Source organism: Colossoma macropomum, unplaced genomic scaffold (assembly GCF_904425465.1).
Source record: "Colossoma macropomum unplaced genomic scaffold, Colossoma_macropomum, whole genome shotgun sequence".
NCBI classification, from domain to species: Eukaryota; Metazoa; Chordata; class Actinopteri; order Characiformes; family Serrasalmidae; genus Colossoma; species Colossoma macropomum.
Genome location: NW_023494786.1, coordinates 7,144,328 through 7,164,472, shown reverse-complemented (window position 1 = coordinate 7,164,472; position 20,145 = coordinate 7,144,328). Strand labels below are relative to the sequence as shown.

The window sequence follows — 20,145 nt, the reverse complement described above, 5'->3', positions numbered from 1 at the left end:
GGGTCATGTTTACCATACTTTCTGGCTGTAATCACAGACTAGCACACATTATCAAATGCACAACTCATGCACAACAGTTGACTCCCCCCACCATCCTGTTGTTGTTACACACTAAGCTTTATGTCTTGCGTCCATGATGACAACTATTGAATATTAAAATCAGTCTGGTTAACCTATATATGCGTTTATCTCAAGTCTCTTCATTATTTGGCAAACTGCATTATGACTACAGGTTAGATTTCAATGAAGCAATGAGTTTTTTTATATTGTTTTCACAGGCTTTCTGAACATAATGCTCATATGGTTATGCTACTATAGGCTTATGTCTCTGAATTACACCATATTTTCAGTTTTAATTCTTGTATATCCTAGTGCTGAACGGTTTACAATGTAGGTTGGGTTGCTTTATTAATTTTTTTTTTCTTCTTTTCCATATTTTGTTTTTCTCCTAGATATGTGCACAGCAGAGTGTAACAGCAGTCAAAATACAAGCAGCAGCAGTCACCAGTTGCAGCTGGTCAGTTCTGTCCCATTGAGGAAGGATTTATCATTGGCCATAACCCAGATTTTTGTATGGCCTTTTGTCTACATCAATGTCCTCATGCTTTTCACCTTCTACAGAAAGCAATCCTTCAGAACTGAAACACGTTACATATTGTTTGCCAACACCTTACTGACTGACGTGATTTTTCTTTTACTGACAGATTTTGTGGTGATTCACACATACAGCTATTTGTTGATGCCTATGGCATTCTGTACTCCATTTTGCATGCTCATGGAGACAGTCTCAATATGCACACCGCTAACCATCACTGCAATGTGTGTGGAGCGCTATGTGGCCATCTGCATGCCACTGAGACATAGTGCTATCTCCACCACTAGCAGAACTTTTACTGCTATCCTTATCATTTGGATCATAAGCTCCATAAAGCCAATTGTGGATGTGTTTATCCTTGTTACAACAGTTTCAGAACAATATCTATTTGATTTGACCTTCTGCCATTATGAGATCATGACACCAGAGCAATGGCACCGTTTCATTGGAGGTAATTGGTACATTATTTATTTTATAATAATTTTATTCATTGAGTTCTTTTGCTACTTGATGATTGTGCTTGCTGCCCGGGCGGCCTCTGTTGACAAGAAGTCAGCAGGCAAAGGTCTGCGCACCATCTCACTGCATATGCTTCAGCTTATCCTTTGCACCATTTCAATTGTTTATCCCTATATTGAAGCAGTGGTCATACAGATAGACATTCAGTTATATCTGTCAGTCCGCTTTTTCAACTTTATTACATTCAGCGTCATTGCCAGGGCTGTCAGTCCACTTGTCTATGGCCTAAGAGATGAGAAATTTTATGCTGCCCTGTTGTATTATGTCAGATGTAGACAAAATCACATCTCATCTGAAAACAGAGAATCAAATCCATAAAAGTTGTCAGTATAAAAAAATGCTTCTTGAAATGTGCTCGCTGTGCTTGTTACACACTTACCTAAGCATTTAATTTTATACACATAGATCTGTTTTTTTTTGGTGGATCAGCATTTACAATATAATTTAATACAAGCTTCCTGAAACATGAAATAATGAAATACGTGCACCACAATTAATTGTGTTATATTTTACATTTTACTATGTTAGCAGTTCAGTGAACTGGGTCTTTGGAGTGAGACTGTAAGAAAATTCTCTTGCAAGTGCCTGATCAAAAAAAAGAATCCCTCATGCTATCTTTTCAAGCATTCCCACCCTGAATTTGTGTTTTGGCCATTGTCTGCAACTGTCTTTCTTCATTCAGGATTGTTTTGGAGCATGTACTAAATTTGCATGGGTATATGTGGTTTTGAAAACATTTAAATATGGCATATAGTCGCTGTCCACCCAGTATCTCTATTTCTTACAGTTTTTATGTTTCTGCATAATTTGAGCACAGTAGCTGTTATTTACATTGTGTGAAAATGTCTTAGTAATTAGACCACTAGAAATGCTCCAAAGTTGCCATTTTAGAGAGAATTGTTTTTCTTCGGACAGCGATGAAATGCTAGATCTTACTAGATGTTACATGTCATGAAGCAAAGGTCACATACAAAATTAAAAAGCTCCAGCATGACAGCAATCTATGAAAAAATATAGGTATGTAAGGCGACTTGTCCCTGTTGGTCATGACACCTCTTATAATCACAATTATGTATAACATGTAATATTTGCAATATGATATCAAACCATTTTATATGTTTATGCACAGTAGATAACATTTTCAGTTTACATTGGCCAGTGATATAGTATTATAACCAATAAATAAAGCTTTAAGATTTTAAGGCACTCATCTGGACCAGTAGATACATCAATAAGAAAACACAATGTTGGGCTTTCATTAAAATTATTGTCAAGACTTTTGTTAAGACTAGGCAAGCAATTTTCTGAATCATGTTTAGTAATCTATAGCAGACTTCTTAATTTGTTCCTAAAAGTGGAGAAGTGTTAGCTGTGGGTGCTGTGTTTTAGCAACCAATCTAGCTAAGTTCAGTGCAGCTAAGTTTACTCACACATTTAAGACTAATATATACAATGGTCACAGATAGTCCCTAAATTTAGTTATAATATGACGTGGCTCTTACCTGAGCATGGGCTTGTAGTGGTCTTTTTGATGGGCTGCATGTTGGCCCTGTTAGACTACAGTCATGCACCCCAGTTCAGTTAATATTGCTTCAGTTAGGCTACAGGAAGCACAAGATGTTACACTTGCAGGCCCTGGCAGTTGTTTTGTCTTCATTTATTGCATTTATTTTCATGAATACACAAATATAGAATATCAATTCCTTAAAAAATAAGTATAATAGCATTATTGCAGCAGAGCCTGTTTATACAGTGGCACTGTGTAAAATGGCAATAAAAAGTTCTTAAATTTTATGTTGGTACTTGCAGATACCTTGCTTAAAGTAGTGTGGTAACTTACTGCATTGCTCTTTAAGGTTGACTTTTTCTCTCTCTTTTTTCCTTTTCATTATATATGATACAGATGGCTCTGCACACTGTGAAGCTATTATAAATGATGTAGTAAACAGTGCTTTGTATTGAACTAAATGTAATTAATAAATGAATTCACAGTATGAAAGTACACTGATACAGCATTCTATGTTTCATCATGCTGTGATAGAAAAGTGATGCCTGTTGTCATTTACACAGTGTGAACGGATTAGAGCCGCTTAAAATACACTCAAAATTCACATGTTGGCCCATAGTAACTGTATGTAATACATCTGATAAACTACTTGGGGCCAAGATTTACTGCCCATATTATCCATAAGGGCCCCACTTGCAGCCCACCTTGGCTGTGTTAATAGCCCATATAAGGGGACACAATAAGGGGCCCGTGTAGGGCCAAAGGATGATTGCTCACACAGGCCCCACTTGAAGCCCAGCTTGGGCCCATTAGTTTCCCACATGGACAAACACACGGGCCTATATGAAGCCAATGGGCAAATATTTACGGGCTCCAAATAGGCTGCCTAAAGGGGGCCCAGTTGGCAGCCCAATTTTAACCCATATGGGGCCCACGTGGAAATGTTGTCTGGGTACTTCATTAATGTGGAGATACTTCATGAGATGGAATCTATTCCATTGTCCATTGCATGTTGTGTGAGACGATGCTATACGAAATATATGCTATGCTGTGTGAAATATAGTGTCACAAACCAGTCCTCTAGCTATTCCCAGAGACTTCGGTAGGTTTCAACACTCTATATATCCAAGCACCACTTACTGGCTTCGACTGACATGTGAAGAGCATTGTTGCTTGACATGCAGGAGCAGATGATTGACTAAACAGTGCCAAAAACAGACCTCTTTGATATAAAGCGGTACTAACCAGCAGCACCTCAAGCTTATTCCATTTACTTGCTACTAACTGCTTCAAACAATACTTTTGAATAATTTTTAAACAAATCACATTTATTAGCTCCAAAAGGCTCTTTGTTGTCATGGTGTGAAGAGATGACATGTTCTTGTTAGTGACTATCTACCATTTTGCTTCATAAACAAAAGTTTGCTGTCCACTGGACTGATTAAAACACAACCTGACCGTGTGTCTATATGCAGCGGCCCTGCATTCTCCATTATGATTTTACTTCCCATCAATTAGACTTGTCTTTCAGTTTTTGGATGCAATAAGTGGATCTGCTGCCTGCAGACATTCATGGTCAATCTCCCAGATGAAACACTGACCTCCCATGCATTATCTCACCGGTAAACACTCAAAGCCAGCAGCACTGCCAGGGGAAGCAACACTGAGTCAATGGGCTGGGAAACATGCCAGGCTAAAGGGATTTGACATCAACAGACCCTATCTGTAAGTCAATGATTAAATGAATGTCATGGACTTTACATTAGGAACATCTTGTTGTCCTCTAGACACCACTGTGGTTATTACTGTTATATAATTAATCTATTTACAGTTTTTATCTTTAAATATGTATATTTAAAATATATTTTACATTTCACAATTCATTATAAAATGACAGGTAACATGATGTTTTTGATGCTGGCTGCTGATACGTTTCACACAGATTACATTTGATGTGCTTCTTTTTACTGATTTTGAAAATGCACTGACCATACAGTACTAGACTACAATTCTTTAGTCTGTCTAATAATTCATTCCAACATCAGGAAATTATGAGTTTGAATCCCAGCAATGCCACAGCTGTCCATTTCCAGAAACCCAAGAGGAAAATATGCCAGATGGCACTGTGTGATAGAAGTAAGTAAAAAATGCAAATTCAAAATTTTATTTATCTAACTGAGACGCTTTAAGCTGCTTTTGCTGTTTGAAAGACTCTGTTGATGTCTATACTATAGTATAGTTGATAGTGTGAATCAGCTAGGTTCTTTACAGTTTGATAAACCATGATAATGTACTAGAGCAACATTAAAGAATTCTAAAAGCTATGGCTTAAATGAAGGCAACAGCACAAGAATAGAGTTTCTAAGGTTTATCATGTACAAAAATACAAGAATAAAAAATAAAAAAATAAAAAAGGCCTACAGATTCTGATTTTCAAGCCTTCCCACTTTAGTCTGCCATTGCACACTTGAAACAAGAATAACAGTAAGACAAAAAGTCTTACTGAAGAGGTCCCAATTTTTGATTTCAGTTCAAGGATCAGAGAATCTTCAAGATCCACACAGAACCATTCCCACATAAGTACTAGCCCGAGAACCTACAGATATTATCACTGGATCACTGTTGGCAGAGAAAACAGACCTAAAATCGAGCACAGACATGCAGCTACCTTGCTTTTCTAAGTTTTAGTTACCAGTCTAACAATGTGACCATAAATACTTTTACAAATAGGAGTAGAATGACTGGAAGTCATTTGAAGTCCACAGCACAACTATTTTGTTTATCGATGCAAATGTATTTCTCTCTGAATGGCATTTATCAAACTTTGAGAGTGAGAATTCCTTACATGGAAAAACAGATTTCTGAAATGGACCATGTTTACCATACTTTTACCATACCATACTATAAGCACAGAGTATAACACATTACCAAATGCACAACTTCATGCATGACTGTTGACTCCACCTACCAACCCTAAGCCTTACGAGTCCATGATGTCAACAAGTGAATATTAAATCAGTCTGTTTAACTTTATATATATATGCGTTTATAAAGTCTCTCTATTATTTGGCAAACTTCATTATTACTGCAGGTAACGCATTAATGAAGCAATGAGTTTTGATATTGTTTTAACATGCTTTCAAAACATAAATGCATATATGGTTATGCTAACATAGGCTTATGTCTTTGAATTATACCATGTTTTCAATTGTAGTTCTTGTACATTCTAGAGCTGAATGGTTTATAATGTAGGTGGCCTTTAATATTTTTTAAACTTAAATCTTTCTTTTTTTTTCCTAGATATGTGCACAGCAGAGTGTAACAGCAGTCAAAACGCAAACAGCAGCAGTCACCAGTTGCAACTGGTCAGTTCTGTACCTTTGACAAAGGATTTATTATTGGCCATAACCCAGATTTTTGTGTGGCCTTTTGTTTACATCAATGTCCTCATGCTTTTCACCTTCTACAGAAAACAGTCCTTCAGAACTGAAACACGTTACATATTGTTTGCCAACACCTTACTGACTGACGTGATTTTTCTTTTACTGACAGATTTTGTGGTCATTCTCTCATATGGCTCTGTGTTGATGCCTATGGCATTCTGTATTCCATTTTGCATACTCATGGAGACAGTCTCATCATGCACACCGTTAACCATCACTGCAATGTGTGTGGAGCGCTATGTGGCCATCTGCATGCCACTGAGACATAGTGCTATCTCCACCACTAGCAGAACTCTTACTGCTATCCTTATCATCTGGATCATAAGCTCCATAAAGCCATTTATGGATGTGTTTATCCTTGTTACAACAGTTTCAGAACAATACCTTTTTGATTTGACCTTCTGCCATTATGACATCATGACTCCAGAGCAATGGCACCGTTTAATAGGAGGTAGTTTGTACATTATTTATTTTATTATAATTTTATTCATTGAGTTCTTTTGCTACTTGATGATTGTGCTTGCTGCCCGGGCTGCCTCTGTTGACAAGAGGTCAGCAGGCAAAGGTCTGCGCACCATCTCACTGCATATGCTTCAGCTTATCCTTTGCACCATTGAGATTATTTGTCCCTATATTGAAGCAGTAGTCATACAGATAGACATTCAGTTATATCTGTCAGTCCGCTCTTTCAATTTTTTTACATTCAATGTCATTGCCAGGGCTGTCAGTCCACTTGTTTATGGTCTAAGAGATGAGAAATTTTATGCTGCCCTGTTGTATTATGTCAGATGTAGACAAAAACACATCTCATCTGAAAACAGGGAATCAAATCCATAAAAGTTCTGTGCAAAACAAACAATTGTAAGCCAGTAAGCTTTCCTAGAAATGTGTTGCTGTGCTTGTTAAATACTCACCTAAGCATCTAATTTTATATGCAACAATCTGGTTTGTGTTATGTGTTACATTTCACTATATAAGTGGTTCAGTGAACTGGGTCTTTGAAGTGGGACTGTACGAAAATTCTCTTGCAAAAAAGATTCCCTTATGCTGTCTTTGGAAGCATTCCCACCTTGCATTTGTGTTTTTGTCTTTTTTTATTTAAAATAATTTTTTTGAACATGTATTTTATTTGCATCTATATATTTAGTTTTTAGTTTTTAGTTATGCATCATTGCTCTCCAGAAAAAACAAAGCATCTCCATTTTTCAGGATTTTTGTTTTTCTGCATAATTTGAGCACAGTAGCCATCTTTTTCATTGTAACATCATAATAATTGGACCAATAAAAAATCTCTTAAATGATGTAGAATAAAATACTGTAACATTAACACTGAACCTAAAGAACATTTTTGTTAATGTGATGTTGCCATTTTGGAGAGAGTGATGATATGTAAGTTACATGTTATGAAGCAAAGATGACGTGATCAGCTCATCCAGCCTCAACCTGACAGGTTGAGAATGCGATTTTTCTGCTCAAGGAAAACCTCTTTATTGAGAAAAGCAGAAAAGGCCACTGACTCACAAGAAAAATAGAGAAGGGGGCACCATCAGCCATACACTTAAGGTGAACACTTTAACCACACTAATCAACCTACAACAGAACACAACCAACACATTTCAAACAACAACAACAATTACAACAAAATGTCCATTTAATGGGGGCAGGGGTGGGGTGGTGTGTGCAAGTGCTACTTTGCATGCCATGCCACTCGAACCACAGATCCTGTGGTGGATGCCCCAATATTAGTATGTACAGAGACAAGTCCAGTTGCTTATGGCACCTCTCATAATCACAGCCAAAGCTGTAATGATGTATGACATAATATTCTCAATATATCATAATAGTTCTTAGGCTAGAGAAGCCTTAATCTTGAGCCTGTGGGCCAGAAAATGATCATGGATTTACTACTGTCTTCTTTTTATTTTGAATTCTTATGTCAGCACTTGCATACCATTTTATGTGTTTCTGTAATACCATCTTCATAATCTTCCTTTTCTTCTTATTATTATTCTATGCTCAAAAAATAAAGTGTTTCTCATCCTGCAGCTTTCAAGCTAGAACAACAAAACCTTGCAGGATCATAGGAACTATACCTAATTAAGTTGCTTGTGCTTTTCTAAGCAATCTGACATATGGTTTTTTGTATGGCAGTGGATTTAAGGTAGCACTGGAATTACAGTGGCATAAGATTTAAGGTAGTGGTGGATTTAAGGTTGCAGGGAATTTAAGGCAGCAGTGGATTTAAGGTTTAAATTGATCTAAGGAGGCATTGCATTTAAGGGAGCTGTGGATTTAAGATGGCAGTAGATGTAAGGTAGCAATTAATTTAAGATAGCAGCAGGTTTAAGGGGGCAGTCGATATAAGGTAGCAGCCGATTTAAGGTAGCAATAGGTTTTAAGGTACCAGTGGATTAAAAGTGGCAATGTTTTTAGGTAGCAGTGGCTTTAAAGAAGCAGGAGATTTAGGGTGGCAGTGGATTTAAAGGAGAAGTGGATTTAAGGTAGCAGTGAAGTTAAGGCATTAGTAGATTTAAGGTGGCATTGGATTTAATGTAGCAGTGGATTTAAGGTCACATGAGATTTGCTATAGCAGTGGATTTAAGCTTTAAATTGATTTAAAATACCATTTAGATTTAAAGTAGCAATAAATTTAAGGTGGCAGTGGATTTAAGGTACCAGTGTATTTAACAGCATAGCAGCCATCTAGTAACACCTTAGCAACATAGTCTTCCACCATTTTAATGTTTTAAAGTAATTAACTCATTCACAAACTTTCCCTTTCTAATTTAAGTTGTGCTTTCATTAAAATTAAAAGCAGAAGAAGTGTTGGGGCTGTGTGTTAGCAACCAATCTAGCTAAGATCAGTCCAGCTAAGTTTTCATCTTATATTTAAGACTAATATATTCACTAGTCATGGATAGTCCCTAAAATAGGGTGGTGAGAAAAAAAGGAACAAAGTACTAGTTTAGTGTGGAGGTCCTTTATGAGATGGAACCAGTCCTCTAGCTATTTGAACAGACTTTCAATGCTCAATAAGTCCAAGCACCACCTACTGGCTTTGACTGACATGTGAAATGACCAGGCACAGAGAATTGTTGCTTAACATGTAGGAGCAGATAATTGACAAAACAGTGCCCCAACAAAACTAGACTCATTTGAAACAAAGTGGTACCCACTGGCAAACACAAAAACGTGTTTACTTGCTACCAACTGATTCAAACAATACTTGTGAATCATTTTTGAACAAAGCACTGTCAAGGTCTCAGAATGAATCAGAAACTCGCAGATGATCAGATGCAGCTCTAATGTAGACCTTTACTTGAGGCTAAGGGATTCACACAACAATCGTGGGCAAAACAGTCTGAGGTCAAAAGCAGAAAAGAGGATATCCAGAACAGGAGAATCATAAAAAGAGGTCCAAAACACAGTCCAGGATCAAACACGGAAATTCAAAAACTGCAACGACAGAGCAAAAGGGAAAAGGCAAAAAACAGGCCAAGAAAAGGCAAACAGGTCATACATGGGTAAACAGCAATACAAAGAACACTTGGTATGCAACTGGAGATGTTAGCAATGCTTCGCAATTGACTAAACTAAAGCCCAGGATTATATACATATATAACCAATTGCATGTAGTGACAAAATACACCCCAAAGGAGTCCGGTACAGCCAAGAGATGAGGACGACTGCAACGGCTACCAACCACACTGCCAGAGATGTCATGGGAACCACTGACAAGGTGCTGGTCAGGTGAAAACCTCTTAGGATGGCCTCTTGGACATCTGACAACGGGACCCCCACAGAAAACGACCGACCGACTAATGGGACAACCTCTGGGACAAGGGGCGGGCTTTTCAGGGTGCAGGCAGTGGAAATCCTCCACCAGACCAGGATCAAGAATGGCCTGGGCCAGCACCCAACTACGTTCCTTTGGTCCGTACCCCTCCCAGTCTACCAGGTATTGTAGATGACCTCCTCTCCGCCTGGAGTGCAGCAACCTACAAACAGCGTAGACCAGGGCCCCATCAATGACCACTGCCGGCGACGGCAGCTCATTGGGTGTAGTCTTGTGCAGTGGACCTGGAACAACAGGCTTAAGGAAGAAAACATGAAATGTACGTGAAACACGATAATAACTCAGCATGTAAAGTTTATAACAAACCTCATTAACTCTTTCCCAAATCTGGAATCGGCCAATTTACTTCCTACAACTCCCCTCAAACCTAAAGTCCCGAGTCGACAGCCACACATGGTCTCCTAGCAGGTAAAGGGGACTATCACCCTGACGACAGTCAGCCTGGGCCTTGTTTCTTCTAAACACGTCCTTGAATTGCTGATGCATAGAAGCATTGGATGAGGGGGTGCCTTTAGCTTTATTTGCTGCTTGAGAAACTAAACAGGAGTCTTTGCAGTTTAGTCTAGCCGAGTTAGTGCTTAAGGAGTCTTTTGAGGCAGACCTGCCCAATGTGAGCATGAATGTTTTGGATTATGTCAGTTCCTTACGTGAGCGCTGGCATCGAGTTTGCAACCTGGCCAAAGAAATGCTTTGTAAATCACAGGCAAAAATGAAACATTTATTTGATTAAAAAAACTGTAGTCCGTGATTTTACTGTCAGTGACAAAGTGTTGGTACTTTTACCTGTTCTTGGTTCCGCTATGTCATCCAGGTTTGCTGGCCCATATGCCATCAAAGAAAAGCTGAGTGAGGTTGATTACATTGTCAGCACCCCTGATCATAGACGTAAGTCCAGAGTTTTTCATATAAACATTTTAAAACCTTACTATGAGTGTGGGACCTCTCCAGGTAAATGCGTTGGCCCCAAGGGTGCACACAGCCCCGCGGCTGTAGCATTAGCATCCGTATCTGCTGAAACAACCTTTAGTTCAGTAGAAGAGAATGACGGGTTAGAGTTCTGTTCCATTACCCAGTTAGGAGCTAGGTTGCCGAATTCAGAACTACTGACCAAGTTAGATTCCCCGACTCAGCTTTAGTAGGACATTTGCCACATCCACAACAAGAAGATATTACAGTCTTAATTAAAAAGTATCTGTCTCTTTTTGGTCAGGTACCAAAACAAACCACTGCTCTTCACCACAACAGGAAAGACCGACAGCCCAATAAAGCAACATACTTAACAGGTTAACACTACAAAGCCTGAAGTAATGTGTAAAGAAGTAGAATATTTGTTGGAGCATAAATTAGCTGTAGTCTCTGGAGCTCCCCTTGTTTGCTCGTGCCAAAACCTGATGGCATGTTTAGATTTTGCACAGCCTATAGAAAACTAAATGCAGTAACAGTCTGACTCATTCCCTTTCCTACAAATTGATGACTGTGTTGACAATGTTGGTTTTGCTCATTTTGTAACTAAATCAGACCTTCTAAAAGGGTATTGTCAAGTTCCGGTATTGTCCCTAGACTTGCCTGTGGGGTCATAACATGCATTACGAACAACTAGTGTATGAGGAAACAAAGCAGTGAACATCAGACATCATGTTCTCCCACCAAAATCTAGTGCTTAATAACTGCTGCATACGAGATTGCCCAGGGTGACCAGAGGTAAGAGAGGAATGTGCCCATGTAATTAAGCAATCCCTAAACTAATGTGCATATTCCTTATCATGTGGACATTGTGGTGGGCCAGAAGAACGTTCCAATGCATGATCAGTTTCTTCATCTACCTCCCATCTAATCACGGATACAACGCACTCTGGGTTAATGATATTTTCAGGTTTTCAGAACTCTCCCTTGCTTGAGGATCATCAAAGGTGTGAGACAGAATATTAGCTTTCTTATTGTGAGAACCTGGTCTGTAAGTAATGGTAAATGACACGCAAGAAAAACAAAGAAAAACAAGCCTGACAGGGGTTAAGTTTCTTTGCATTATGCAGACACTCAGGGTTGGTACTACAAAAAGAAGTTTAGCTCCCTCTAACCACTGACACCATTCTTCTAAAGCTAACTTAATAGCAAAAAGCTCTCTATTGCTAATCACATAATTTCTTTCAACTGACGTCCACTTATGTGAGAAAAATGCAACTGGAAAGTTAGTCTTTACTACCTGCAGACTGAGAGAGTATGGAACCAATTCCTATATCAGAGGCATCCACCTCTACAACAGACGGCTTCTCAGGATCCGGATGTACCAGAATAGGGGAGGATGTGAATGGGTCCTTGAGTTTCTGGAAAGCTGATTCAGACTGGCAGAACGTGCATATCAAAATCAGGAGAATAAATCACAATGTCATCTAAATATGCAATGACAAATACGCCAAGCATGTCTCTGAGTACATTATTAATAAATGTCTGGAAAATGAAAGGTGTTATCTATAGGCTGAATGAGATATTCATAATAGCCATTGCTTGTGGAAAACGCCATCTTCCACTTGTCACCGTCTCTGATACAAAGTTACATGTGCTATGGATATCAAGTTTGGTGAAAAAAACGTAGCTCTTCTGAGCTGTTCTAAAGTTGCTGGTGTGTCCGACTCGTGTCTTATGGGAGTGAAGAAGTTGATCCAAACTGTTAAATTGTACATTTCCTCTAATGTTAACTGTGAGTATGTCCACGTTAAGTGTGTTACAGAAAGTAACAAAGCTGGTTTGTTCCATCCACTTCCAGCTGTGAGAATCCAAAATTTGAGAACATAGTCAGACACAGACCTGTTACCCTGACATAATTTAGCTAAAATCTCCTGATTAGATCTCCCCTCCATTGGACTGCTAAAAAACGAAGCTACACATCCATATGCAGGGGCCCTGCACTCACTATGGTGACATTACTTTGCATCAGTCAAACAGCAGATATGAGAATACATTAAACAATCATAAAGAACCTCTTAAAACCTAAACCAGCAGACATTCATGGTCAAGTTCCAGAGTGAAACACCAGCCTCCCGTGGATTATATCATCGGTGGTCACACAAAGCCAACAGTGCTGCCAGGACTTAAAAAAGGCCAAGCAAAATGGTTTCAACAACAGGTCCTGTCTATCAAAGATTTTATAAGTAATTATCGTTCTCTCACCAAGCATACCCAAAAAGGATTTGATAGTAAATTAAAAGGAAATTGTGCAGTAAAATGTACAAAAGAAAATGACATATTCAAGTTTGTTCCCTATAGAGAATGTGTTCACTTATTTTTACTTTGGAAATATGTAATATTATTAGAATATATATGAATAAATCCTTTGATGTGATTTATAAGCTCTTTATTTTGAGGCACAACTGTATTGATGACGAGAGGGTGCCTACACACTAGAAGCTGAAGCAGTGCTAAAAATGCAGTCCCCCAATGTATTTCAGTTACAACGCTGTGTTAGCTCTGTCAGACTAGATGTGTGCTTGCAAGCGGTAAAAAGATGCTCTGTTGAGCGTCTGAAAACCATTTCAGCTTTTGCTGCAAAGTATTCTGACATGGAGGAACGTTAACCAATAGAAATGTGCAGGCAGAACATGAATGAAATCCAAGATGGAGGAGAGTAGTGACGCTGTGTACTTTTTTTCTGTTCTATATGACTTCTGCTTGCCTTTGTGGCTGTTGGCTCTGTATATGGCCATCGCCAAAATTTTCTTTTGATGGCCCATATTTCTTTATTTCTGGTCCAAATGTTTTATTTCCTGCTGGATTTCGAACTGTACAAACTCTGTCCTGCTCCAGCCATGTACACACCTTCAAGACGGACATGATCTGCATGCTTCTGTTTCTGACGCTCCGTCCTTGCGTATTCAGTAACATATTCCTTTCTAAGTATATAAAAAATAATCTATTCAGAATACATTTCGAGAACAATTAGAAAACATATTGAAAAGGCAGATGTTGTAATTACTGTACTATTGTAATTTGTTTTTATTTAATTCAAAGAGTTAAATCCTCACTGTGACTGTTTGGCAGTTCTCTTCATGTAATTCTTCTTAATATGTTTCATTCACTTTGTTAAATGAAGTTACAGAATTTTCAATATTATTTTATCTCTCCTTGCGCTGCTTCAGTCCACTGCTGCTCCTTTAGTTCTGTAATTAACAAGAACATCAGTGTTTGTAAAGAAGCAGGGTTTAGAAGACTGTGCACTGATTTTAAAATAAATAAGCACTGATTGTACTTGGTAATGGTATAGATTTTTTAAATTTAGTATGCAAAGGGTATAAAAGTATTCTCCTAAAAAATGTAAAAGATAACTGTATTCTGAATATTCTGAATAAAACACAACTGCATTCTGAATATGGAACTTGGGCTGAATACAGATACTTAAGTTCTGTATTCTATATCAATTCTGAATACTTGTATTATGTGCGACGGTGCATGCAAGGCCCACCGGCGGAAACTGACAGCCAAGCCACAACAGTGCTCTGAAGCGCTTGCCAAGGTGCTGAAAAGACGGACCAAAACGCACAACAGCACATTTGTTGTGAACCACATCACATGCAGAGGAAGGGTGGGGATAACTGATTATACATAGATGTCGGCTGTTGAGGAGAGCAGCTGCAACGCTACAGGAGAGAGACAAAAAAGGCTGTGTGCGCAGCAGGAGCCGAGAAGCTCTCCCAGAGAAAAGGCCTCAACAGACGAGGCCTCAACAACTGCCAGCAGGCCTTGCCTGATCCTTGCTGGTCTGCTCAACAGCTACTAACAAAGCTCACCTCTGATTATGACATAGAAGCTAACTTGCATACCTTCGAAAACATAGCAGAAAGAGAAATATGGGACAAAACGGAATGGACCCAGATTCTGGTCCCATATCTCAGAGGAGGGCCTCAGTTGGCATATTACTCCCTATCAGCTGAAGAAGCAGACGACTATGACCAACTGAAGGCTGAGATTTTGGCCAGAGCAGCTGCTGGGGACTCTCACGGTTGGGTGTATCGTCTCATGCAGCCACCCAGACCACAGATGGCCCAACTCATCCACATCAAGCGCTGGCTACACCCCGACCAGAACTCAGCAGACCAAGTAGCCAAGAGGAACACCATGGACCGGTTCCTGAGAATTATGGAAGGCCACGGGGTCCAAAAACCCTACCTCTGCTCACACTATGGTTGAGGCTACCAAAGCAGCAGAAGCCACACTGGCCATGGCCAGAACCCAAACAAGAGACCAAAGTATGACTTCTCCCTGCCAAGAAGGCCTCCCAAAACCTGAGCCATGCTTCCCCCCGCTCCAAAGGAAGCTGCCCCGACCAAATGACTTCCCCAGTCCAAAGGATGAGCCCATGCCTACTGAACCGGAACCGGCAGCCCCGCCAAAGACTTGGATGATAGGCTGTACAGTTCACAGTGACGCACACTCTGAGGCTAAATGGAAAGAAGGTTTGATACAGGGAGTAGCATCACCCTTATCCGCCCCACTCTGCTAAAGCCTCCGGTCATGCAAGCAGGCTCTCTACTCATCTCCTGCATTCACAGAGATGTGTGGCAGGTCATTGCAGCCCAGGTGAAACTGGGGAGCGAAAAACAGGAGTGGCCTGTCACAGTGGGGTTCGTGGAAGATCCCCTCATTCCCCTCCTTGTTTCTGAAAGACTTCATGGGGTTTTCCACAAATGCTAAGCACAGGCCCAGAGAGAGGAAGGAAAAAAAACCCAGAAAAAGGCAAAGCCCCGGAGAAAGCACACCACCCTGCAAGCTGAAGAGATGGAAGGGAGCGTATCCTGTGCCCCAAAAAGGTGAGCCACACTCTCTGATCTCACCATTCAGGTTCTCAAACAAAAAGTGCCTCCACAAAAGAACAAAAATCTGATGACAGGTTGAAGAATGCCCGTTGCCAAATGGCAGTGGTTGAAGGACAGAATGTTATGGGAAGGCAGCTGCCCACAGAGTATTTCCCCGTTCCAAAATAGACACTGCCATGTATTTGGCACACATCCGTCACCTGGTGGGCATTTAGTTAGTAATTTAGAAAACACAAGAAGTTAAAAGACAGATTTCACTGGTCTTCTATGGAGGCTGAAGTCAGGAACTTTTGTCAGGGCTGTGCTGTGTCTCCGTCTACTTCCCCAAGCAACCACCACCAGCTCCCATCATTCCCTTGCTCATTATAGGAGTGCCATTTCAGAGATTGGGCATATATCTCTTAGACCTCGTTGACTATGCCACACGATACCCAGAGGCTGTGGCCCTGAGGAAAGCCAATACCTGAATCATCGCTTGAGAACTGGTGCTTCTCTTCAGTCGTGTGGATATTTCAAAGGAGATACTGGCCGATCAGGACACACCCTTGTCTCCAATCTAATGAAAGAGATATGTCATCTCTTCAAGCACTTACATATCTCCATTTGCCACCCACAGACTGATGGCCTGGTCAAACGGTACAACCAGGCACTGGAGAAAATGCTGCGATGCTTAGTTGATGAGGATGACCAGAAGTGGGACCTCCTCCTACCATACGTTCTCTTCATAGTAAGGGGACCACCTCAGGCCTCCACGGGCTTTATGCCAATTGAGCCAAAATTATCAGGTGTTTTCTCTCCCTTCAGGACTTGGACTTCACTCTCTCACATAGGCCGGGCTTGCTTCATGGGAACGCTGAAGGTCTTTCTAGCCTTACTGTGTTCTGGGTTGCCTTGCGTTGGATCTCTGGCTGTGCTTTGAAACCCTCGTCAAGGTGCTGAAAAGAAGGATCAAAACAAACATCAGCACCTTTGTTGTGGACTGCAGCACCTGCAGAGGAAGGGCAGGGCTATTTGATTTAACACGGCAGGTGGCCTATGAGGAGAGCAGCTGCAATGCACCGGAGGCTGCGTGCAAAAAAGACCTCTACCAATCGCTCCTTTTGTCCTTTTCTCTCTCTCTCTAACTAGCTAACTAGGTTCAACGACAGACCCATAAAAGGGTCCCAGCTGGCTTTACTCACCCTCCACTCTCTTAACTCTTCCCCACAGGACAGCAATGGGTCCATCGACACACCAAAAAACCCTGAACACAGAGCCGTATTCTTTTTTTGTTCTTCTTACCACCTTTGTAATTAATGTCTCAGAGCTCATGTGTGTATGTTTGTATATATATATATATATATATATATATATCCGTCCCATTTGTTTTGGTACTCTCTGGTTCTGACCCTAGCCTGTTCTGACTCTGCCTTCTGTACCACTACCAAGATCTTAAGTAAACTTCGAGCGTCTGATCTGTGTTGACATTGTAACAGAATACTTCACCACCATGCAGACAGCAGATTCTGATCCCTTATCCTCTGCAGTGAGTAAGCAAGATTAAATGTCAGAGCAACATCATAAGTTACTTAAGGAACTCTCTTAACCTGTTGCACATTAAACCCAACAACAAAATGTGCAGCAGAATCAAATGGGCTTGATAGCTGATCGCCTCAAAGAGCTAACTACGCTGTTACAGGCGTCACCCCCTCAAACTTCAGCCGCAGTGTCTTCCCCTGTTAGACCATCGCCTCCTGTTCTGGTTAACCCATATAGTGGGAGAAATATGACGGTTCTATGGACAAGTGCAAAGGGTATTTACTACATGATTTACTGTATTTTTTTGACTCGCCTGTCATGTATTTTATTTTTGATTTCTTACCTTACAGGCAAGGCTTTAGAATGGACTATTGCTATTTGGGAAACGTACAGAATCAGACTTACGAACAGTTTGTAAAAGACTTTAAGTCTCTTCTTGACTGCCTTCATGAAGGAAAATCTAATTCTCCTCGCTAAGATTTGGCAGGGCAATAAATCAGTTGCTGAGTATGTGCTAGAGTTCCATACTCTCGCCGTGGGTTGCCGGAACGAACCAGCTTTTTTAGTCACTTTTTGCACTGGACTTTACGCAGATATACGGACTAAAGTAGTGTGTACAGATGAAGGACTAACCCTTGAAGAATTATATAACTTAGCTATTTGTTTAGACCATCTGTCACACTCCAGGAAGCCTCAGTCCAGACCTACCAGCTCTCTGTGTTCCTCTCAACCTCATAGAAACTATGACAGACCCAGATCACCACTTCTGACAGCACCAAACTGACAAGAATCCAATGTGGACCCAAGTCCTATGCAGTGTGTTCCCGTCTAACCCAGGAAAGACTTTGTTGTCTTCATGGACCATTATGCCTGTACTGTGGCGCAGCTGGTCACATTTTATGTGACTGTCGAGCTAGTCCGCATAAGCCTCAGGTGCTAAGCCCTGGAAAGCACGTGGAGTATTCTAATGTGGTGAGTATTCCCACAAAGGTGTTGGTATCAAAGTCCTTTTTCCTTCTGGTTACTATTCACTGTTCTCAGTCTAACTTTGTTCTTGTTTTTTCAGCCCTGATCGATTCCGGAGCCAAGGGGAACTTCATACATGCCAGAGTGAATGAACAAATGGAGATTCTAATAGAACCCTTAACGCAGCCTCTCAAGCTTTCAGCGCTGAATGGGAGACCCATAGGCACTGGAGTAGTGTCCAAAAGAACTGTTCATATTACTTTACTGACCAGCACTTTACATACAGAGAACATTCGCCTGTTTGTCTTAGATTCCTCTGCCTATTCGGTCATCCTAGGGTTGCCTTGGTTACAAAAACATGATCCCCTTATTTCATGGGCAGATGGGGAGTTGCTGTCCTGGTCTCCCTGCTGTTTCAAGAATTATATTAATAGACCCCAATTAGCACTGACGTCTACCTCCATTAAGAGCCCCAACGCTGAATCTAAAGTAGACATCCCTTCTGAGTATATTGACCTACAGCAGGTATTTAATAAAGTCAAAGCCACCAAACTTCCAACACTTCCTAAAGCCAGATTTTATCCTCTTCCAATAGCCTGTACAGAGCAATTGTTTGCTAAATTATTTTGTTATTATTTTGTTAAATTATTTTGTTGTGGCCTATTAGTTACTCAATTTATGTGGATAATTTCACTTTAAAAGAGTGTAGGGTCTGTAACGCTCATGTGTGGATATGGCTGATCTTGCGCTGCTGCTGGATTTAGCAGACAGAGCTCTGTGGAGAGAACGGGTCTTCAGGGACCGTACAGACTAGCTGGTTAGTCGCTTTTGTCTACCTGACACCCATTCTTTTGCATTTATGCAGCATTTTAGAGCCAGCTTTGAGAAGGGAGTCCAACAGATCCCACACTATTCCAGTACCTGTACAAGTGCTATATCTGTGCTTGGCTTTTTTGGCTACTGGAACGTTCCAGCAGGAGATTGATGACAGATCAGGAATTTCTCAGCCCTCAATAAGCCGCATCATCCCAGGAGCTTTAGACGGCATAATCTATCTAATGCCTCGCTACATCAAGTTCCCCTACAGTGTGAACAACAGCTGGAAGTCAAACAGAATTTCTTTGCCACTGCCAACTTCCCAAATGTCACTGGGGCTATTGACTGTACACACATTCACATCAAGGCACCATCAGATGATGCATTTGCATATAAAATAGGAAGAACTTGTTATCTCACCTTTACAAAGTTGCTATATTTGAAATGAACATACTACTCATCCGGCAATTTTTATAAATATGAGGGCCTATTAGAATTATGTCTATGGCCTAATATAATGCTATTTGGGATCTGCTGGTGCTTTAAGTCAATATAATACATTAATATCCAGTCAACCATTATTCACTTTACATGTACATATTAGAACTGGTTATCAGGATCACCCTTTTCATCAGCACATTAATAATCATATATACAAAAAAGATATTTGGTAATGTTCATTGATTATAAAGAATACATTGTGCATCTCTCATTACAATGTCTACCGCAAACATTAAGTTTCTGAGCTGGAACGTATGAGGCATTCATGCACCAATAAAAAAGAACTAAAATCATCAACCACCTTCAGAAGTTAAAAGCAGACATTTGTCACCTACAAGAAACTCATATTTTAGAAACTGAACATAAGAAACTATTAGGGAAATATTTTAACCGTATATATTCATCCTCATTCAATTCTAAAAAAGAGGAGTTGCTATCTTGGTACACAGAAATGTTCAGTTGATCCACAAAAAAACAATATCTGACACACAAGGATGCTATATCATAATACAAATCACAATCAATAATAAGGATATCACTATTGCAAATATATATGCACCAAACAGATGATCCAGCATTTTATCATGACTTATTTACAATATTATCAGACTTTTCAA

At 40.1% G+C, this 20,145-nt stretch overlaps 2 protein-coding genes across 2 annotated transcripts; both read left to right on the top strand.

The window, feature by feature from the left end:
- Positions 1-261: 261 nt before the first annotated feature.
- LOC118797448 (odorant receptor 131-2-like) lies at positions 262-1,432 on the top strand. Its single transcript, XM_036556814.1, has one exon. It carries the CDS (start codon positions 455-457, stop codon positions 1,430-1,432), a length of 978 nt encoding a protein of 325 aa, XP_036412707.1. The 5' UTR covers positions 262-454.
- A 4,428-nt stretch (positions 1,433-5,860) lies between these two features.
- LOC118797440 (odorant receptor 131-2-like) lies at positions 5,861-6,901 on the top strand. Its single transcript, XM_036556801.1, has one exon. It carries the CDS (start codon positions 5,924-5,926, stop codon positions 6,899-6,901), a length of 978 nt encoding a protein of 325 aa, XP_036412694.1. The 5' UTR covers positions 5,861-5,923.
- The last annotated feature ends 13,244 nt before the right edge of the window (positions 6,902-20,145 follow it).